The sequence below is a fragment of the Pseudophryne corroboree genome, chromosome 1 (assembly GCF_028390025.1).
Source record: "Pseudophryne corroboree isolate aPseCor3 chromosome 1, aPseCor3.hap2, whole genome shotgun sequence".
Taxonomy (NCBI): Eukaryota; Metazoa; Chordata; class Amphibia; order Anura; family Myobatrachidae; genus Pseudophryne; species Pseudophryne corroboree.
The window spans coordinates 455,552,070-455,569,686 of record NC_086444.1 but is presented as its reverse complement, the minus strand read 5'-3'; the positions used below and the strand labels follow the sequence as shown (position 1 = coordinate 455,569,686).

Sequence of the window (17,617 nt, the reverse complement as noted above, 5' to 3'; positions counted from 1 at the left end):
CACTCCCATGAAGCCATGCCCCCTCCTCATGCCCCTTTTCGGGAGGCGATGATCCCGCTTCCCCTCATAAAGGTGTTGGGAGGTATAGATTAATATTAACAGCATCTCAAATTTACAGCTCTATAGATTTATCAGATTTTCAACACTATATTTACAACCATGAAAATCAGAAACAACTCCCGTGTGAAGAACGGGTAGAACAGCTAGGATACAGTATATATATATATATATATATATATATATACAGTACATATATATATATATATATATATATATATATACACAGGTTGAGTATCCCTTATCCAAAATTCAAAATCCCACATTTTTGGGTCCCCTACTGAGATAATGACATATATATTATATAAATATATATATATATATATATATATATATATAAATATATATATATATATATATATATATATAAAATTATCTCAGTAGGCCACCCAAAAATGTGGGATTTTGAATTTTAGATAAGATATATACAGAAGAATGTAAGGTCCTGATGCCAATGTAATGTAGAGAGAACAAACAATAGAGAATACTAAACAAGGTGTATTTGTTGTGCAAGTCACCAAAATTTCAGGCACAATGACGCTTTCTCAAGCTGACCATAAAATATGTGTTCAAGTGTAGTAATACAAGTATATTAGCTCAGATCTCTGTAAATGGTTTGAAGTATTGTTTATCTCTATAGTTTGCCATCTGTGCAATACAGTCAATATGGTACCATTTGAGTATACACAGTACTTGAAAGTATGCGCTTGATGCAGTAGCTGCAGGTGTAAGCTATGATGTAGAGGAAGACCATATTATATTTTGTATACAGTTGCAGAACGCGTGCCTGGTGTGAGGACTGATTGCAGCAAGAGGTATGTGTCAAACAGTGAGAGGATAAGGTGTGTGAGGGTGTGAGTTGATGAGCTCTGAGCTCTGACACTGTTACAGGTCCCACATTCCATGAATTCCAGTTCTGTGGCATAGTATAATATGGGAAGGGTTGTCTTATGGGGTGTGGATCATTTTTTTTAGTACCAACCCAGGATTTATATCCACCCCCTGGAACATAAACCACACTGAGAGGATCTGTCATTATACATACAGCAGCTGTAAGAGGTCAGTGCCACGTTTATTTCATACTGTGTTTTTATAAGCAGCATTCTGATATTGTGAATTTCTGATAGATAGATAGATAGATAGATAGATAGATAGATAGATAGATAGATAGATAGATAGATAGATAGATAGGATAAATTAATTAAAAAGTTTAGTAGCAGTTTGATGCAAAGTTTTTAGTGACATTCATAAGAATAAAGAACTGAGGGGAGATGGGTGTACGGCAGCAGATGGTTAATAAGCATTTGTTGTGTTACCAGAGCTAGGAATGGGTCTGTTACAATTATAGCTGTATTATTTTTTAAGTTATCTTTTCTTAAAATTGAATCACCTCATTGCATACAGAGGGGACTAATACACACTTGTAATGCCAGCTGTGCTTCATCATACAGTACATGTATGGAAGTGCACCGAAACTTACCAGTTCTCTGGGATTTTAAATATGGACACATATGCATCAATATAATGGTACAAAAGGCATTTATTATATTATTTGTTGAAAACATTAACCCTAGATTGATGTATGTTTTGTCATAATTACAATCAATATAACCATTCAATTATTGATAAAACTGTATAGATTTGCTAACACAAATGATTGTGTGTAATGTTCTTGATAATGGATCATAAAGTTTCAATTATGTTTATTGGGGGGGGGGGAGTCTGATGTGTGCTTGACTAGCACTGAAGTCTGCTGGCTATATACATGTTGGTGCACTTGGCTAGTGATTTTTGAGAATGAGTGCTCATGGATTGATGTATAGTATATAGTCCTACAGTATATACAGAAATATTTGTTCTTGTATATTCCAGTGACATATACCCTATGACATACCTCCCAACATGACCCTCTCCAGGAGGGACAGAATGCTCTGCTTCTGGACTTCCCTCTTAATGTATGTTTGCCATCACCTGTGGTGAAACACCTTTCTTACCCATTCACCTGTTCAACACAGGTGCCGGCAATCATAAATTAAGAGAAAAGTCCAGAAGCAGAGCATTGTGTCCCTCCTGGAGAGGGTCATGTTGGGAAGTATGCCTATGACATGTTTTTATGTTTTATGTATGACTAATTATGTTGCCTGTCAATCGGTGCAGTGCCTTACAATGCCTCACAAATATAATGGGGATGAAATTATCAGATTTTGTTAAGATTATTTATTTTGCTCTCTGGTATTTCAGTAATTTCAAATATGTATGTAAAAGGTCAAATTCTGTGTATGGCTGTGTTATATTTTATTAAATGATGGGTATTTATTACTTTTGTATATGTGTTCCCGTATAGTCTTAGAAGTGCGCAGGTCACATACACAGATCTGGCTACATACTGTATAATACAGCATTTTATCATGTCAGACATTGTGCTGGCTGGGGGAGAGATGTGTGAGAAGCGAGTAAGGAGGATACAGGGGGAGGGTGTGGTTACATTTTTGGCAACACATCCTCTTTCGTTTCTTATTTTGGTTTCTGTATAACACGGGTCAGTACAGGATACCAGGGGTTATAGGCATAGGCTGATTATAGGCTTGAATTTAGGGTAGGGAGGATATTTCAACAGAGGTGGTTTAAAGTTCAGAATAACAGGGGAGGGGGATCTACAGTATTACTTCATGAGACTGCATCAGACTGTTCCAACAGCATGAGACTGCTTCTAAGAGGACGGATTGCTTGAAGTGCATTAGACGGCTTATAGCACAAAAATGTAATATTACAGTATAAGATTTTTACTTTAGTCAGATATTATCTATGGTTACGAGAGTGTACAATTTAGAGAGATTCAGTGCCTTTTGTACATGACAATGACTAAACACTGAACTTCTATTCTGTGCAACTAAACTGCTGTCTCTGGTACAGTGTTAGAGTACTATAATGTGAGGATGTAGGAGACAGCTTGTATTGACATGAGACATGATTATGCTTTTTTATGACAAGACAGGTTTTATTAGAATGAATTGTTTTTTTTAAGTGACAACTCATCCAACCTGTACACTTACTCACAAGCAGAGACAAGACAAGTTAACTCTTCTGACTCTGGAATACCAAAAGAACATGGTGCTGTACTGACACACTTAGATGAAACCTGCTGCTATGCAAAGACTGCCACAGACGTATTTATTTATTTATTCACAACTTTTCCTGTGTAGATATAAAACATGTCACGAGGTGTGGAAAGGAAGAAGTCCTGGTGGTTGAGTTGCTGCTCCTGTTGTTCATCCTCTAGAGGAGAAGATACAGAGGATAATTGGAGACCTGGTGATAGAAATATTGGTGGAGGAATCTCAGGTGGAGGAATCTCCGGTGGACGAATATCAGGTGGCGAAATCTCAGGTGGAGAAATCTCAGGTGGAGAGATCTCAGGTGGAGAAACTTTAGGTGGGGGAGTCTCAGATGGAGGAATCTCAGAAGATGGAAACAATGACAGACGATTCAACAGAGAACCGGGGAGAAGAGGAAGCAACGCGGATGAAGTACCATCTGGGCCCTCCAGTAAGTCATTTTACCCTTATTTTCAAACTATTATGTAATTATCTCCTATGTGTCAGTTATTCTCAGAAGTCATTCCAACAGTCCCCTTCCCATACTTACTAACTCTTAATATTACTAAGTTATCTCTGTTTCATATATCTTCTGGTCACTTCCTGACGTAATACGTTTTTTGTCTAAATCCACTTTATTCACATTATTTATTTCCCCACCCATAGTCTATTTAAGAATCCAAATCTGAAACCATGTAAACTTTTTCAGTTCCAGGGTCATCTTTGCAAATTCAAAGCGTGGACCTCCTTAAATCGCGGAATGGAGAAACACGTCGAGCCCATCACACCGAAGAGTATGAGTATGATGAATTAATCATAAGGAGAGGGCAGCCCTTCCAGGTCTGCATTACGTTCCAAAGGGCATTCGTTCCTAACAGTGACCAAGTCTGTATCTTGCTACAACAAGGTGAGTGATGAAAGTTGGAACATTTATGGTTTGCATCTCAGCACTTTACACTTTGAGATAATGGTAAAAACAGTGACCATTTGACGTTGTAGTATATGCCCAAACTAAATATGTTCTATTTTAGCTTAAGATCTGTTACTTGTACCTATTTATTTTTTAATGGAATCTACAGTATACAAAGCATATTGGGTCACTGTGAGTAAAGCCATATAAATATTTTATACAAGGGTGTCACTGTTTCGTAAATTCCTAAATATTCTAATGAAACAAAAGTATCTCATTGGCTATGCTTGATCTTACGTTGGCTTAAAAACAGTTTCTCAACACTCTCTTCAAGTAACGCCCTAGCCATTATTTAAGGAGTTCCCTATGTGACAACATCATGTGGAATAATTAATGGTCATGTTAATAAAATTAATGTTTTCTTAATTAGCCTTATTTGCAGTTGCTAAAATATGCTTTCTGCAGAGTGTCTTAGATGATAAATTCTGACCTCTGTTGTAAAATAATAATTTTACATGAGTAAAATGACCGTTTGACTCACTTCTTCCCTTTATATTGTTTTGTGAGGTTCCTCCAAAATTTTAAGCAAATGTATGTACATTAAAAAATTATGTTTATGAAGATCTTGAATTCAACCTGCTTGTTACATGGACTCTTTTTCAGGAAACTCCCAGCCAGTTACCTTGAACCTGGTAAAGGAGTTTGATGAGGGTCGTTGGGGATGTCAAGTGGCTGATGTAAGCGGTCAGAAGGTGACACTGTGGGTGAACACCTCTGCTCAGGCTGGTGTGGGAAAATACCAGCTTAGTGTTAAAAGTGGGGGAGGATCTTACAATGACCCCAGTCTGAAGGTCTATATCCTGTTTAATGCATGGTGTCGCTGTGAGTATGCAAACATTTCATTTGAACTAATTCATTTATACAACCATGCTCCTATTTCATGAGTCAATTGTATTCTAATTTATAGCCCTCTTTTAACTGCTTTTGGTGTATGCAGATACTCCTTTTACATAGTCATTTTATGGCACAGTCACTGTAATATTTGTTTTTTATTCTTTAGTGGATTCTGTATTCATGGATAATGAAGCTTGGCGTCAGGAATATGTTCTCAATGAGATTGGGAGGATTTATTATGGTACAGAACATCAAATTGGGGAACGTTCCTGGAATTATGGACAGGTATGAGCCTGAGGTCTTTCGTATTTTCACTTTAGATTGATATTGTTGCATTTTGTTATATTACATACCATTTTATTGTATTTGTGATATACAGATGTGTCCACTTACATCTTTGCTATTTTGCTGGCACAACATGCAAAACACTGCTAAGCTGTTTTTCATGAGTAGCGAGTGGATGGATTTTAACATTTTTGTTTTACAAAATAGAATATGTATAAAGTAACATTTATATGTATAAAGTAACATATACAAATAAAATTAAGAAAAATCACAAGGCATGGCTAAATCTCTGAGTCCATGGCATGCAGAGTTGGACTGGGGCATTAAGGGCCCACTGGGGGAATGCAGTGGTAGGGGCCCATGTTTAGGGGTGTGGCCAGTATCCAGAAGTATCCAGCCACCACATTGGTTTGCCTATCTATTAGAGAGTGCATGGTCTGGGAACCTTGATACGTATATATAGTAAATACTAATCTGGTATAGTATCATGCATGCACTAGCAGTAACAGCAATGTACTGTAGAAAATACACCATAGTCCTGTGCAGTATAATGTAAAACATGTATATGTATATAAGTATACAGTCCTTAACCTCATCCCTAGAGGAAGAGGTGGGGGGGGGGGGGGCGGCAGTGGGGCCCACCGGTGGTCTCCCCTGTACCCCTGTGGGCCAGTCCAACCCTGATGGCATGCAAAACCGTGCCATACATGGCGGAATATAGCAAAGATGTATGGGAAGTATGTGGACACATCTGTATGTAAAAAGTTTAAAAGGCAGGTCAACTTTCAGATAAATATTTAATATATTGGTTTGTTTAGACTTTCTATTGGATACAACAATAATTTTATACAATTGAGTAGATATAGGAGCTCTGTAAAAAAATAACCTATGAAGTATGACAAATAAAGACAGACTTATTTACTGTATATGACACCAATCTTGGCGTATACTGAGTGTTGTGTTCACAAACAAATGCAATATATAATAGTAGTAATATAGTAACATAGTTAATGAGGTTGAAAAAAGCCAAATTACCCATTGAGTTCAACCTGTATTATAATTCAGACACTATTCTGTATTTAGCTAAAGTTTACTATAATGACCCAGCTCGAGTAATGTTTTAAGTCTAATTAACAACCATAATTCATGCTATTCTTAAAATATATTTATTTTAACTGTTATATCCTTGGATATCTTTTTCAGTTAGAAATTTATCTAATCTTTTTTTGTAAACATAATTACTGAGTCTACCTTTACTACCTTCTCTGGCAGAGAGTTCCAAATCCTTACGGCCCTTACCATGAAGAACCCATTCTTCTCTAGCTTCAGAGGGTGACAGCGTGTCCTGTGTAGAGATCTCTCAATAAACAAATCGCCTGATAGCTCCATGTATTGTCCCTTTATATATTTAAAAATATTAATAATTTCTCCTCTTAGACACCTCTTTTCTAGTGTAAACATACAGTATCTGACCTAGCAAGCCTTTCCTTATAATCCAGTGCCTCTAACCCCTTAACCAATTTTGTAGCTAGGCTCTAAACTCTTTCAAGTTCCAAGATGTCTTTTTTATAATGTGGTGCCCAGAACTGTACACAATATTCCAGGTGTAGCCATATCAATGATTTATACAGTGGCAGGATTACACTCTCATCCATTGTCTCAATTCCCCATTTTATACATGCTAACACCTTCTTTGCCTTCTTTGCTGCACTTTGACATTGGGTACTGCTACGTCTGTTATCAATGAGCACCCCCAAATCTTTTTCAATTACTGTTTCCCTCAGATTTTCCCCATTTAATTTATAGGTTGCATGTTTATTTTTAGTCCTAAAGTGCATAACTTTACATTTTTCTATATATTGAACCTCATTCTCCATTTAGATGCCCAAAAGTCCGAATTTAAAATAAGTTGTTCTGTAGCAACTCAACATCCATTTCTGAATTAATTACTTAATTACAGTATTTTAACTCTAAAGCAAATTTGTTTATTATTATACTGGACAATTCTTGACAAATTCTTGTCATCTTTTAGTGATGATTTCACTTTCCTTAACCCAACAGTTTGTTAAAGGAGTTTTGGATGCTGTAATGTATGTACTGGACCGTGGAGGCCTCTCTCCTTCATCACGAGGAGATCCAATAACTGTCACACGAGTGATATCTGCTATGGTGAGATCCTTCTTCTTGAACCAAAGCTGAAGTATCAAAAGCTTGTAGCAATAGACTGCATTAAAAATGAAAACATCCGTTTGGATCCAGAGTCAGAGGGATATCTATTCATTGCATAGCTCAAATTCACGCTCACAGTTTATTATACTACATACTATATGGCAAGCTGTGGAAAAAGAGGGCATTATATACTAAATTCATGAGATTGCTCAATTTAATTAACTTCTCCCACATGGGTTCCTCACTTCTGCAAATCAGCAGTGACTGTGTCTCATCATGTAAGGAGATGTTTCACTTTTACTTTATTATATAAGGTAGTGATATGGAGCTCTTTAAATGGAAAGTTTGTAAGAGAACATACATTGATATATGAATTATGACTTCTAGCGCTGGGTGTTCAAATGGTTCCTTTCTACACCCTTGACCAAAGAAAATCAACAATACTTTCTAATTATTTGCAATAGTTAAGGCCAGTACTCACTGGCCAATGCGGGAGAGATGTGTGCTGAGCGAACCGCTCAGCACACATCTCTCCCACCGCTCAGCACAGCGCGATGTGTGCTGTGCGTGCGGGGGGAGACGGGGGGGGGGGGGCGCTCATTTCACCCAGCGGGTGAAATGAGCGACCTGCTAAATTGGACTGCACGGCAGGCCAATCTAGCACCAGCGATAGCGATGCGCTATCGCTGTAGGGGGTACACACGGAGCGATCAGGTTTAAAATCTAAGCAATCTAGTCAGATTGCTTAGATTTTAAGCAGCGATCGCTCCGTGAGTACCCGCCTTAATTCCTCTCTTAAGGGGGGTACTCACTGACTAGATTGCTTAGATTTTAAGCATGATCTCTCCGTGTGTACCCCTCACAGCGATAGCGATGCACAGTCCCACACATCGCTATCGCTGCTGCTAGATTGGCCTGCAGATTGGCCTCACACTGTGCTGAGCGGCGGGACAGATGTGTGCTGAGCAGTTCGCTCAGCACACATCTCTCTCACATCGGCCAGTGAGTACTGGCCTTTATATTTATTCTTACATTGCACCAGTTGTTCACTCCATGACCTGCAGTTTGCTAATTTTCTAGCATCCTCTCCCTGTTCTCTTCTAGGTAAATTCCATGGATGATAATGGTGTCGTTGCTGGCAGCTGGTCTGGTGAATATGCTGATGGGGTGAATCCTGTTGCATGGGTTGGCAGTGTGGATATTCTGCTCAAGTATCACCAGACAGGGTCATCTGTGAAATATGGGCAGTGCTGGGTGTTTGCTGCTGTTACCACAACAGGTAATATAACATTGGCTTTTAAGAAATTATTGATTAGAGGGGATTGAGGATATAAATCATATGGTAATGGACATTTATATTAACACATTTTTCATTTTTTAATAAAAAAAAGCACCATTGGTTTGCTTGATTGATAAGCCTACAACAGCAGTACCACTCACTTATATAGTAACTCAGAAATCAATAACTTTATGTTATATATACATCCTAATACACCTAGCCTAAATACACTATTAGTGAATGTTGCATCTTATTTGTATGGCAGACGCAGCAAAACACCATTCAAAGTTTCGCTGGGCTGCAACTTTAACCCCACAGGAATTCATTTCAATTTAAACATCTACGAAGTCACAGATGAAGCACAACAAAACTTGGCATTGCAAAAAACAGCAGCCGCTGCATTGTATACAGACTTATTTGCACATAAATGTACAACTGTAGCATGTCTCATTAATCAGTGCGAACTAGCAAAATAGTTTTATCGCTCACAGGGCCTAAATTCAGACCTGATCGTAGACATACGGGGGGGACGCACAGCACAGGACGGGTCCGCCTCACATATCAGGCCCTCCCCCTCCCCCGCACAAGTACAAAAGCATCGCACAGCCGCTATGCTTCTGTACTTTAGGTGTAGCTCCCTACCAGCGCAGCTCCTGTGCGCTGGCAGGGAGCTACTCGTTACTGTGAGGGTCGCAGTGGCTGCATGTGATGTCACGCAGCTGCCACGGCCCGCCGTCCGCATTGGTCCAGGCACGCCTGCATTGCCCGGACAACGTCCCTAAAACGGCAGCCAAACGCAGCCGGCCTGCCACCTCCGCCCACCGACCACCGCTGCCTGTCAATCAGGCAGAGGTGATCACAGGGCTGAGACGGTTGTCAGCTGTCTGGCAGTGCGCCGGCGCATGCGCAGTTCAGACCTGATTGGCTCCTGTGCGAAAACGCATAGCACCGATCAGGTCTGGATTAGGACCACAGTTATTTTATTTGTGCTAATAGGATGCACATTTTGAGCGGTAAAAAAAACCCCGGGACCTGGTATGCAGACAGGGGATGTTTGGTACGACTGAAGCCACAGTGTTTGAGGACATATAAATAACATTATATATATATATATATATATATATATATATATATGTTATCACAGAACAATGTCCCGGGAAGCCGCACTGACACTCTCTAAGCGAAATTCTAGGTGTCCAGTTATGAATAAAATTGATATAAAAGCATGTCCGTCCCACAGCTTACGCATGTAGGTATGAAGAGAACCAGCACACTGTTCTATATTTGAGCAAACAATTTAATTGAAGAAACTTGATAAAATCCAGCATATACTCATGGTGCAGCAGAAGTACGACATGCTATCCATGTCGTACTTCTTCTGCACTATGATGAGTATATGCTGGATTTTATCAAGTTTCTTCAATTAAATTGTTTGCTCAAATATAGAACAGTGTGCTGGTTCTGTTCATACCTACATGCGTAAGCTGTGGGACGGACATGCTTTTATATATATATATATATATATATATTTGTATTTCCTGGACAAAACCACAAGCTACGTGTTTCAATTAAATGCAGTTAATAAATGAAAGCCCAGATAAGTAGGTAGTGGAATTTGTATTTAAAACTGGCAATATGAGGAGTTGCACTATGCAGATATTAACTACTGAAAAGAAAAGGCATTGCCAGCTAGAGAAACAATACATCAAAGATTAAACAATATTTAAATTTAACACATTGAACTATGGACAGCTGCCAGTTGTGTGCATATAGCATAATAAAACACTGACAACAGTGCATAGTACAAGGGCTAATATATCTTTCAAAAGAGGGCACAGCAGCTCAGGGTCATTACTGCGTCTTTATTCTTTCAGTGCTCCGCTGTCTGGGAATTCCAGGACGTACTGTCACCAATTTTGCATCCGCTCACGATACTGATGGAAATCTAACTTTTGATGTTTTTTTTGATGAGGACATGAAGCCATTAGAGGATAAAAACAGTGATTCTATCTGGTAAGTGATGGGAAAACTTAATAATATATTTCAGAAACACAGAACCATACCTTTGGTAAATGGCTTTGCGCAACATTTTTTATATTTGCATAATGATTGTATTTCATTGTCAAGGAATTATCACTGTTGGAATGACTGCTGGATGACACGCCCTGACCTGTCTGCTAAATACAATGGATGGCAGGCTATAGATGCAACTCCTCAAGAGACCAGCCATGGTAATGTTCCTCAACATTAATATAAACTCAAGTTGCCTCTTCTTTTTATCTGTTTCCCTTCCTGCACATCATATAATGTATTAACCTCTGGATCTTAAATGAATCATGACCCTCATTAAATTGTATCTATTCTCAACATATTCCTATCTCTCTCTTTCAGGTATATACTGCTGTGGTCCCTCTCCTCTACTTGCAGTTAAGGATGGATTAGTAAATATAAAATATGACACTCCGTTCATTTTTGCTGAGGTAATTACAACTCTGACCTGTCCAATGTATTATACTCTGCAGGAAATCTACGTTTGGAACATTGTTTCAAATGAAAGTACATAGGGCCTGATTCATGTTTGTAAGTAAAGCAAATAAAAAGCAAGTAACTTTGGGTGGTATCCTATTAGCAGCGGTACTTTACCACTGCTAATACGATCTGCCAGGGGCAATCCTATTAGCCCCGATGCAGCCATCATTTTTCCCGATGCCTGCACTTATTGGGGATTATGCATTGGGTGCCTCCCATGTGTTTTTGTGCGATCGCAGGTCTAATACTGGCTGATCAAAACGGCCTCGAATTGGGTATTACGATAATGACCATCGGTCATGCATTGTGATATCCGGCCATTTTGATCGCCCGGGGGGCATCAGGGCTAATAGGATACTGCCCAATGAGTCTGTAGCAAACCATGCAGCCATGCAAGTGGAACAAATACATTTATATTTTTTCTTTGTAGGGTAAATACTAGCTGCTTTTGGATGTAGCCCACAAATGTTAGACTGATTTATTTTTACACTGCAATTTAGACTTCAGTTTGAACACATCCCACACAAATCTAACTCTCTTCACATGTTACATCTGCCCCACCTGCAGTGCAACAAGGTTTTTCCCAGTTGCTTGCTTTTTTGCTTTACTTACAAACGTGAATCAAGCCCATAGTTCACTGTCAGGTCTTACTGGAATAGTATTGTATCACTTATGAGTAATAAGTAGAGGTGACAATAAATTGAGCTGCCTGTTCGGTGTGACGCAGGTGAACAGTGACAAGGTCTTCTACCAACGGATGCCCAATGGGAAGTTTAAGAAGGTTCATGTTGAAGAGCGAGCAGTCGGACACTTTATCAGCACTAAGGCTGTGGGGTCAAACGCAAGAGAGGATATCACTTATCTGTACAAACATCCTGAAGGTAACAAGATTACATATTCTATTTCATTTGGCTTGGCAAAAAAAAAACATTGTCTCAATAACACTGTGGGTGGTATCCTATTACCCACAGTGAAACATTAGGCGCCTGTTTTTTGCGATTTTTCCTGATGTTTCACTGATTTTTATTTTTCAAGCTATCCCAGTGATTCTCAAACTTTTTTGAATCACGGCGCCCTAGAGTATCAGAATGTTTTTCATGGCACCCCTGGGCCAAAAGTTTCTTTCTGAGAAATTTAGATAGAAATATTGAATTAAGTAATTGTGTTTATATATCAGCCTTAGATTCAGTTATGTGGTGAGGGACAAGATTTGCTTCTGTTTGTCCACATCTTTTATGATTGACAGCCACTGCCTATTACATTGACCATAAATAATTTTAATTGGTCCTGGACCACCAATCAAAGCAGTGCCATGTGGTGGGGTGAGGCAGGTGAGGCAGAGCCTTTCCTGTCATACTAACATTTGCACCAGAGTTTTGACTGCATAAAGTATATGAAAAATACAAAGAATATGTTAGAAAAATCTTCTTTGTATTATTCTAATCATTTTTATAGTCAAAACTCTGGAGTAAAAAGTTTATGAAGGTGAGGCAGTGCCTGCTTATCATTTCCACACATCTCTGATCAAAACTCAACAAATTTTCAGAAGTTTATACTGCTGCACCTTTGCACATGTACCCTTTGTCTTGGATTTAGTATGAAATACCTACAATCAAAATCCCACCGGTCAAAATCCCGACAACAATTGACTGGCGTTCAAAATCCCGACAAGGTGAAAATACCAACATTTAAAATACCAACAAGGTCAAAATACCGACATTTAAAATGTCAACAGGTCAAAAAGTCAACACGAGTTTTTCATTGTTTTTTTTTGTGTGTATGTCCGCATAGCTCGCTGCGCTCGGCACACTATATATTCCCCCTCCAGATCCACTGGGATGGTAAAGTATGGACAAGTCGGTTTCAATTAACGATCATGAAAAATTCATATTGACGAAATACCAGTATTTTGACCCTGTTGGTAATTTAAATGTCGGTATTTTGACCATATCGGGATATTGACCTTGTCGGGATTTTGATTGTAGGTAAATTGACCACATCCCCTTTGGCTCATATATTGTGTATAAATCTGGCTCTGGTACTAGCCAGTGGCTACTGACCAATTTACCTCACCGCACATCCCTGAATCCAAGGCACCCCTGCAAGTGTCCTGAGGCACCCCAGGGTGCCATGGTACACAGTTTGAGAACCACTGGGCTATCCTATTAGATAGCCTGAAAAAAATGCCCTTTCTCACGAAAACACACAGTTTCAGTGAAACCTGTTTTTGTGAGAAACTACCCCGTTTTCACTTGAAAATGGGTCTGTTTCCGGGGATTTGGTTTCACCTGCCCAAAGCAGACGAAACAAAATCCCAGATAACCACAGTGACCTGCAGTGTCCAATGCCCGCTGCAGCAGCAGGAGGCCGGGACTGCAGGTAGGGAGTCGTAGGCCAGAAGCCAGCACTCAGCCGCCCCCAGTGGGCAAGCAGGGGGAGCGCTGTGACCTGCATTCCCCCCCTTCCCTCTTCCCCTGGCCCCCGGTAGTGGTCACATGACTGGAGTGTGGTCATGTGACGGGGAAGGGGGGAGCGGAGATGGAGCGCTGCACCTGGAGTTGTCAGGAGCCAGCACCCGGTGCAGTACACAAAAATCCCTATAAGCTGCAGCTTGTGCCAGCTTATTGGGGGTAATAGGATAGCCCTAGGTGATATAATTACTCGCGGTAATGTACCACGAGTACTAGGATACCTTCTTATATACACTAATAAAGAATAGACTGTATAGGGTTGAAGACATTTCATACTGTTCTAGAACGTGCCAAACAGGATACTGTAGCTTTCAAATGAGCATGACAATGATTTATATAGTCTTTATCAGTCTGATGAGTTTGGTATCTTACTGCTAGCCTTCATTACATTATTTGCTGCACTAAAAATTTCAGTATTCAATATACTATAGGTCACAATAACATTCTACATCCCAAGCATTCAGTATTTGTGACGTTGACTGCTTACTTCTGCCTTTCCACCAACAGGTTCTGCAGCAGAACGTAATGCAGTGCGCACAGCTGCGCAGTATGGTAACAAGCCATTGGCAGAGGTAGAGACAGATGATACAAGTGATGTGTCACTTACCATTGACTCACAGGATGGAGTCAGCATGGGCAGCGACCTCATTGTTCGTGTCCTGGTGAACAATGGCAGCAGTAGCCGTCGCTCAGTGTCCTTATCTATGTCCGTCGCTGTTATGTTTTATAATGGGGTCTGCAAAGAATCATTCAAGAATGAAGCTTGTGAAATAAGTCTGAACCCTGGAGAATGTGAGTTATATTCTCTCATTTTTGTCATTACTATGTCATACTTATCACAAACGTGTCATGCTACCAAGGAGTCATCTGATGAGGCATTAAGGGGGTCATTCCGAGTTGATCGCTCGCTGACGATTTTCGCAGCACAGCGATGAGGGCAAAAAACAGCATTTATGCACATGCATATGCCCTGCAATGCGCACGCGCGACATACGGGTACAACGAACGATGTGGTTTTGCACAGTCTCTAGCAAAGATTTAAGTCGCACTGACGGCCGCAGAGTGATTGACATGAAATGGGCATTTCTGGGTGTAAACTGACCGTTTTCAGGGAGTGTTTGGAAAAACGCAGGCGTGCCAGGGAAAATGCAGGTGTGGCTGGGTGAACGCTGGGCGGGTGTGTGACGTCAAATCCGGACACAAATAGGTTGAAGTGATCGCAAGTGCTGAGTAAGTTTTGAGCTACTCTGAAACTGCACAAATTGTTTTTGCAGAGCTCAGCAGCATAGCGTTTGCACGGCTGCTAAAACTAGCTAGCGAGCGATCAACTCGGAATGACTCCATAAATACATTACATTCATGAAACGTCTAAAGACTGGCTAATCAATATAGCACTGTACACATTTTATAGTGGTCAATTATGTCTTCATATTGTTATACATTTAAGATACAGTTATAGCTGAAAAGCTAAAACAAGTCAATACAAAGCATCTTCTCCATAAACATGTAATAATAATTTGATATTACATTACATTTTTAAATTAAAATTTATTGAAAACACATTTTTTTTAACAAATATAATTTAAAGTCATTTTCTGAATTGCTACAAGAGTTCCATGGCAATTTTCCATCATTATTAACAGGATTTATTTTATGATCTGTTTCTGTTTTCAAAATACTAAACTATTCTATGTTCCTTATACAGCTAAACCAGTTGGAATGACCGTGAGATACAGTGAATATCGTACACAGCTTGTCGATCAGTCAGCCATGATGCTAACAGTGTCTGGAATTGTGAAAGAATCTGGACAGAAATTAGCCAAACAGCACACATTTAGGATACGAACCCCAGATCTCATCATCAGGGTATTCACAATTTCTGTGTTTGCATTTGTGGCTTTGCTTTTGGGTCTATGAAGAAACTTTAATTTGTTCTTCTAGTCTGCAATTTTTAGCTTGCTAAACTAAAACTTCAAAGCTGTGTTGAGATAATAAATCATAAGACTTTGTGTAACGTTATAAAGTCTGTAAGATTTGCTTGTGTATCAGGAATCCTGAAGGTCACAATGTGATATTTGTGTTACAGGTACATGGTGAAGCTTTGGTTGGCCAACAAATTGTGGCAGAAATTATCTTCCAGAACCCTCTCCAAACAACATTGCACAATGGCCGTTTCCATGTGGAAGGGCCTGGTTTACAGAGGCCAAAGGTTGTACCAGTTGGGTAAGTAAAACCTTCATATTTCAGTCTCACATATTTTCTTCAGCTTAATTTTTTTTTGTCTTACTAAATTGCCTCTAAAATATAATATTATATTCTTGGCTTATATAACATTTGTAAATGAATGAAAAATTTTAAATACTGTGATAAACAAGTTGACATTTTCATCCTGCTACCCTGTGTATCAAAACCTATACAATGCTTAATTGATGATTAAGATATCTCACAGTAATTATTTTCCCTCTGCAGAGATATTGGGCCTATGAAAACAATCTCTATCACTGAACGATTCACACCTCATCGTCCTGGTCCTCGTCAACTCATGGCAAGTTTCGAGAGCAATGAGATGAGTCAAGTACATGGAGTTGCTGAAGTTGTTGTTCAAGGTTGATCTAATCCTGAGCCAAATCCTGTTTCATTCAAAGCCACACTAGTAATTGCTCAGTGTTATTGGATGACATGGAAGCACAATAATGAGCTCACATTGAAAAAATGCTGAAGGTCTCCTTTTTAAGTATTCAGTTTCTACAATATGAAGACATCCCAAAAGACCAATGTGATCTCATACAGACTTGACCCTTCACAAGCTGACAAGAAATCATGGATAGAGGCCTAATTCATATGAAAAACATGCTTTTGAGGGTACCACTCAAAATGAAATGGATGCTGTATCAGTTATTCAGTTACTAAGCTATATACCACTCACTACAGGCTAGGCCATTCCACTGTATTGGAGTAAGTCTTTGGAGAGAGTTTTTGAGTAAGCATATGGAGAGCAATGTCAATTCCAGACTCTTATTATCCACTAATGGATGGTACATGTTAGTGAATCGAAGACCGATATATGTAATAAATTGAACTGAAAATCTGAGACACTTTTCACAAAGACCAAATGTGTGATATAGGTAGATGTCACATTTTAGACAAATAAAATAGGATGAGTATCCTGGGTGAACAAAAGTATGACAGTATTTGCAGTATAATCCTCATAACTGTGAGCATTAAAGAATCACCTGTGTATATTATACATATTTATTCATTCTAAATAAGATTGTATTTTGCTGGTATACTTATTTTAAAATCTCATTGAAGAAACCAAAGTATATGTGTTCGACATATGGATCCTTGGTGCAGTTATTCTACATATGTCCATTCTGCACTGGTCTCCTTACTTTTCCTTGTCCATTTTTTAATGTATGTAAAACCCTTTTGTTAGAGAAAAGATGGTAGCTACGATACACATAACTGCACTTGCCTTCAGACAGAGGCTTTCTGTAATATGAAGGCAGCATTCCTAGGAGAGTCCATGATCAATGCATTCCCCAGACCTTGCACACCCCCTCCCTGACTGTATATGTGGACTACATATATACAAGGGGAGAGCCACAACCCTTGTGTTTTACCAGTCTATCTGTCAAAGCTGTTCTGTGACTGGTGGGCACACAGACTGTGATCAGATAAAGCACTGGATTTGTATGTGCACTTTTTACGTAATTGTATTTGAATGTGTTAATAAATATTTTATATTATATGGCTTAATTTGTATGTATATTTTCTTTGGAATTTAAACTGGCTTATTAGAGATGGAGTTAAGATGGCATGTGGGATGGGAGGATCCTTGCCTCCCCATAGTTAGGCACTATGGGGAGGCAACGATCAGACTATGGGGTATATGCAATTGCGGTCGAATTCCCGAAATTGTTGAATT

At 39.2% G+C, this 17,617-nt stretch overlaps 1 protein-coding gene across 2 annotated transcripts; it reads left to right on the top strand.

Annotated features, from left to right (window-relative positions):
* The first annotated feature begins 1,030 nt into the window (after nt 1–1,030).
* On the top strand, nt 1,031–17,443 carry TGM1 (transglutaminase 1). Of its 2 annotated transcripts, none has more exons than XM_063913664.1 (15): nt 1,031–1,116; nt 3,261–3,603; nt 3,862–4,059; nt 4,726–4,944; nt 5,123–5,241; nt 7,303–7,410; nt 8,515–8,689; nt 10,564–10,702; nt 10,817–10,920; nt 11,081–11,169; nt 11,946–12,099; nt 14,197–14,481; nt 15,395–15,555; nt 15,776–15,912; nt 16,159–17,443. In XM_063913664.1, the coding sequence occupies exons 2-15, from the start codon at nt 3,270–3,272 to the stop codon at nt 16,298–16,300; spliced, it is 2,364 nt and encodes a 787-aa protein (XP_063769734.1). In that variant the 5' UTR covers nt 1,031–1,116; nt 3,261–3,269; the 3' UTR covers nt 16,301–17,443. The 2 variants fall into 2 exon arrangements, with proteins under 2 accessions (XP_063769734.1, XP_063769733.1); XM_063913663.1 differs by lacking the exon at nt 1,031–1,116 and adding an exon at nt 2,613–2,818.
* Nucleotides 17,444–17,617: the final 174 nt, after the last annotated feature.

Coding starts and splice junctions, on each gene's coding strand:
- TGM1 (XM_063913664.1), top strand. CDS start 3,270: ATGTCACGAGGTGTGGAAAGGAAGAAGTCCTGGTGGTTGAGTTGCTGC. Junction 4,945..5,122: donor GTTTAATGCATGGTGTCGCT/GTGAGTATGCAA, acceptor TTTATTCTTTAG/TGGATTCTGTATTCATGGAT. Junction 8,690..10,563: donor TGCTGCTGTTACCACAACAG/GTAATATAACAT, acceptor TTATTCTTTCAG/TGCTCCGCTGTCTGGGAATT.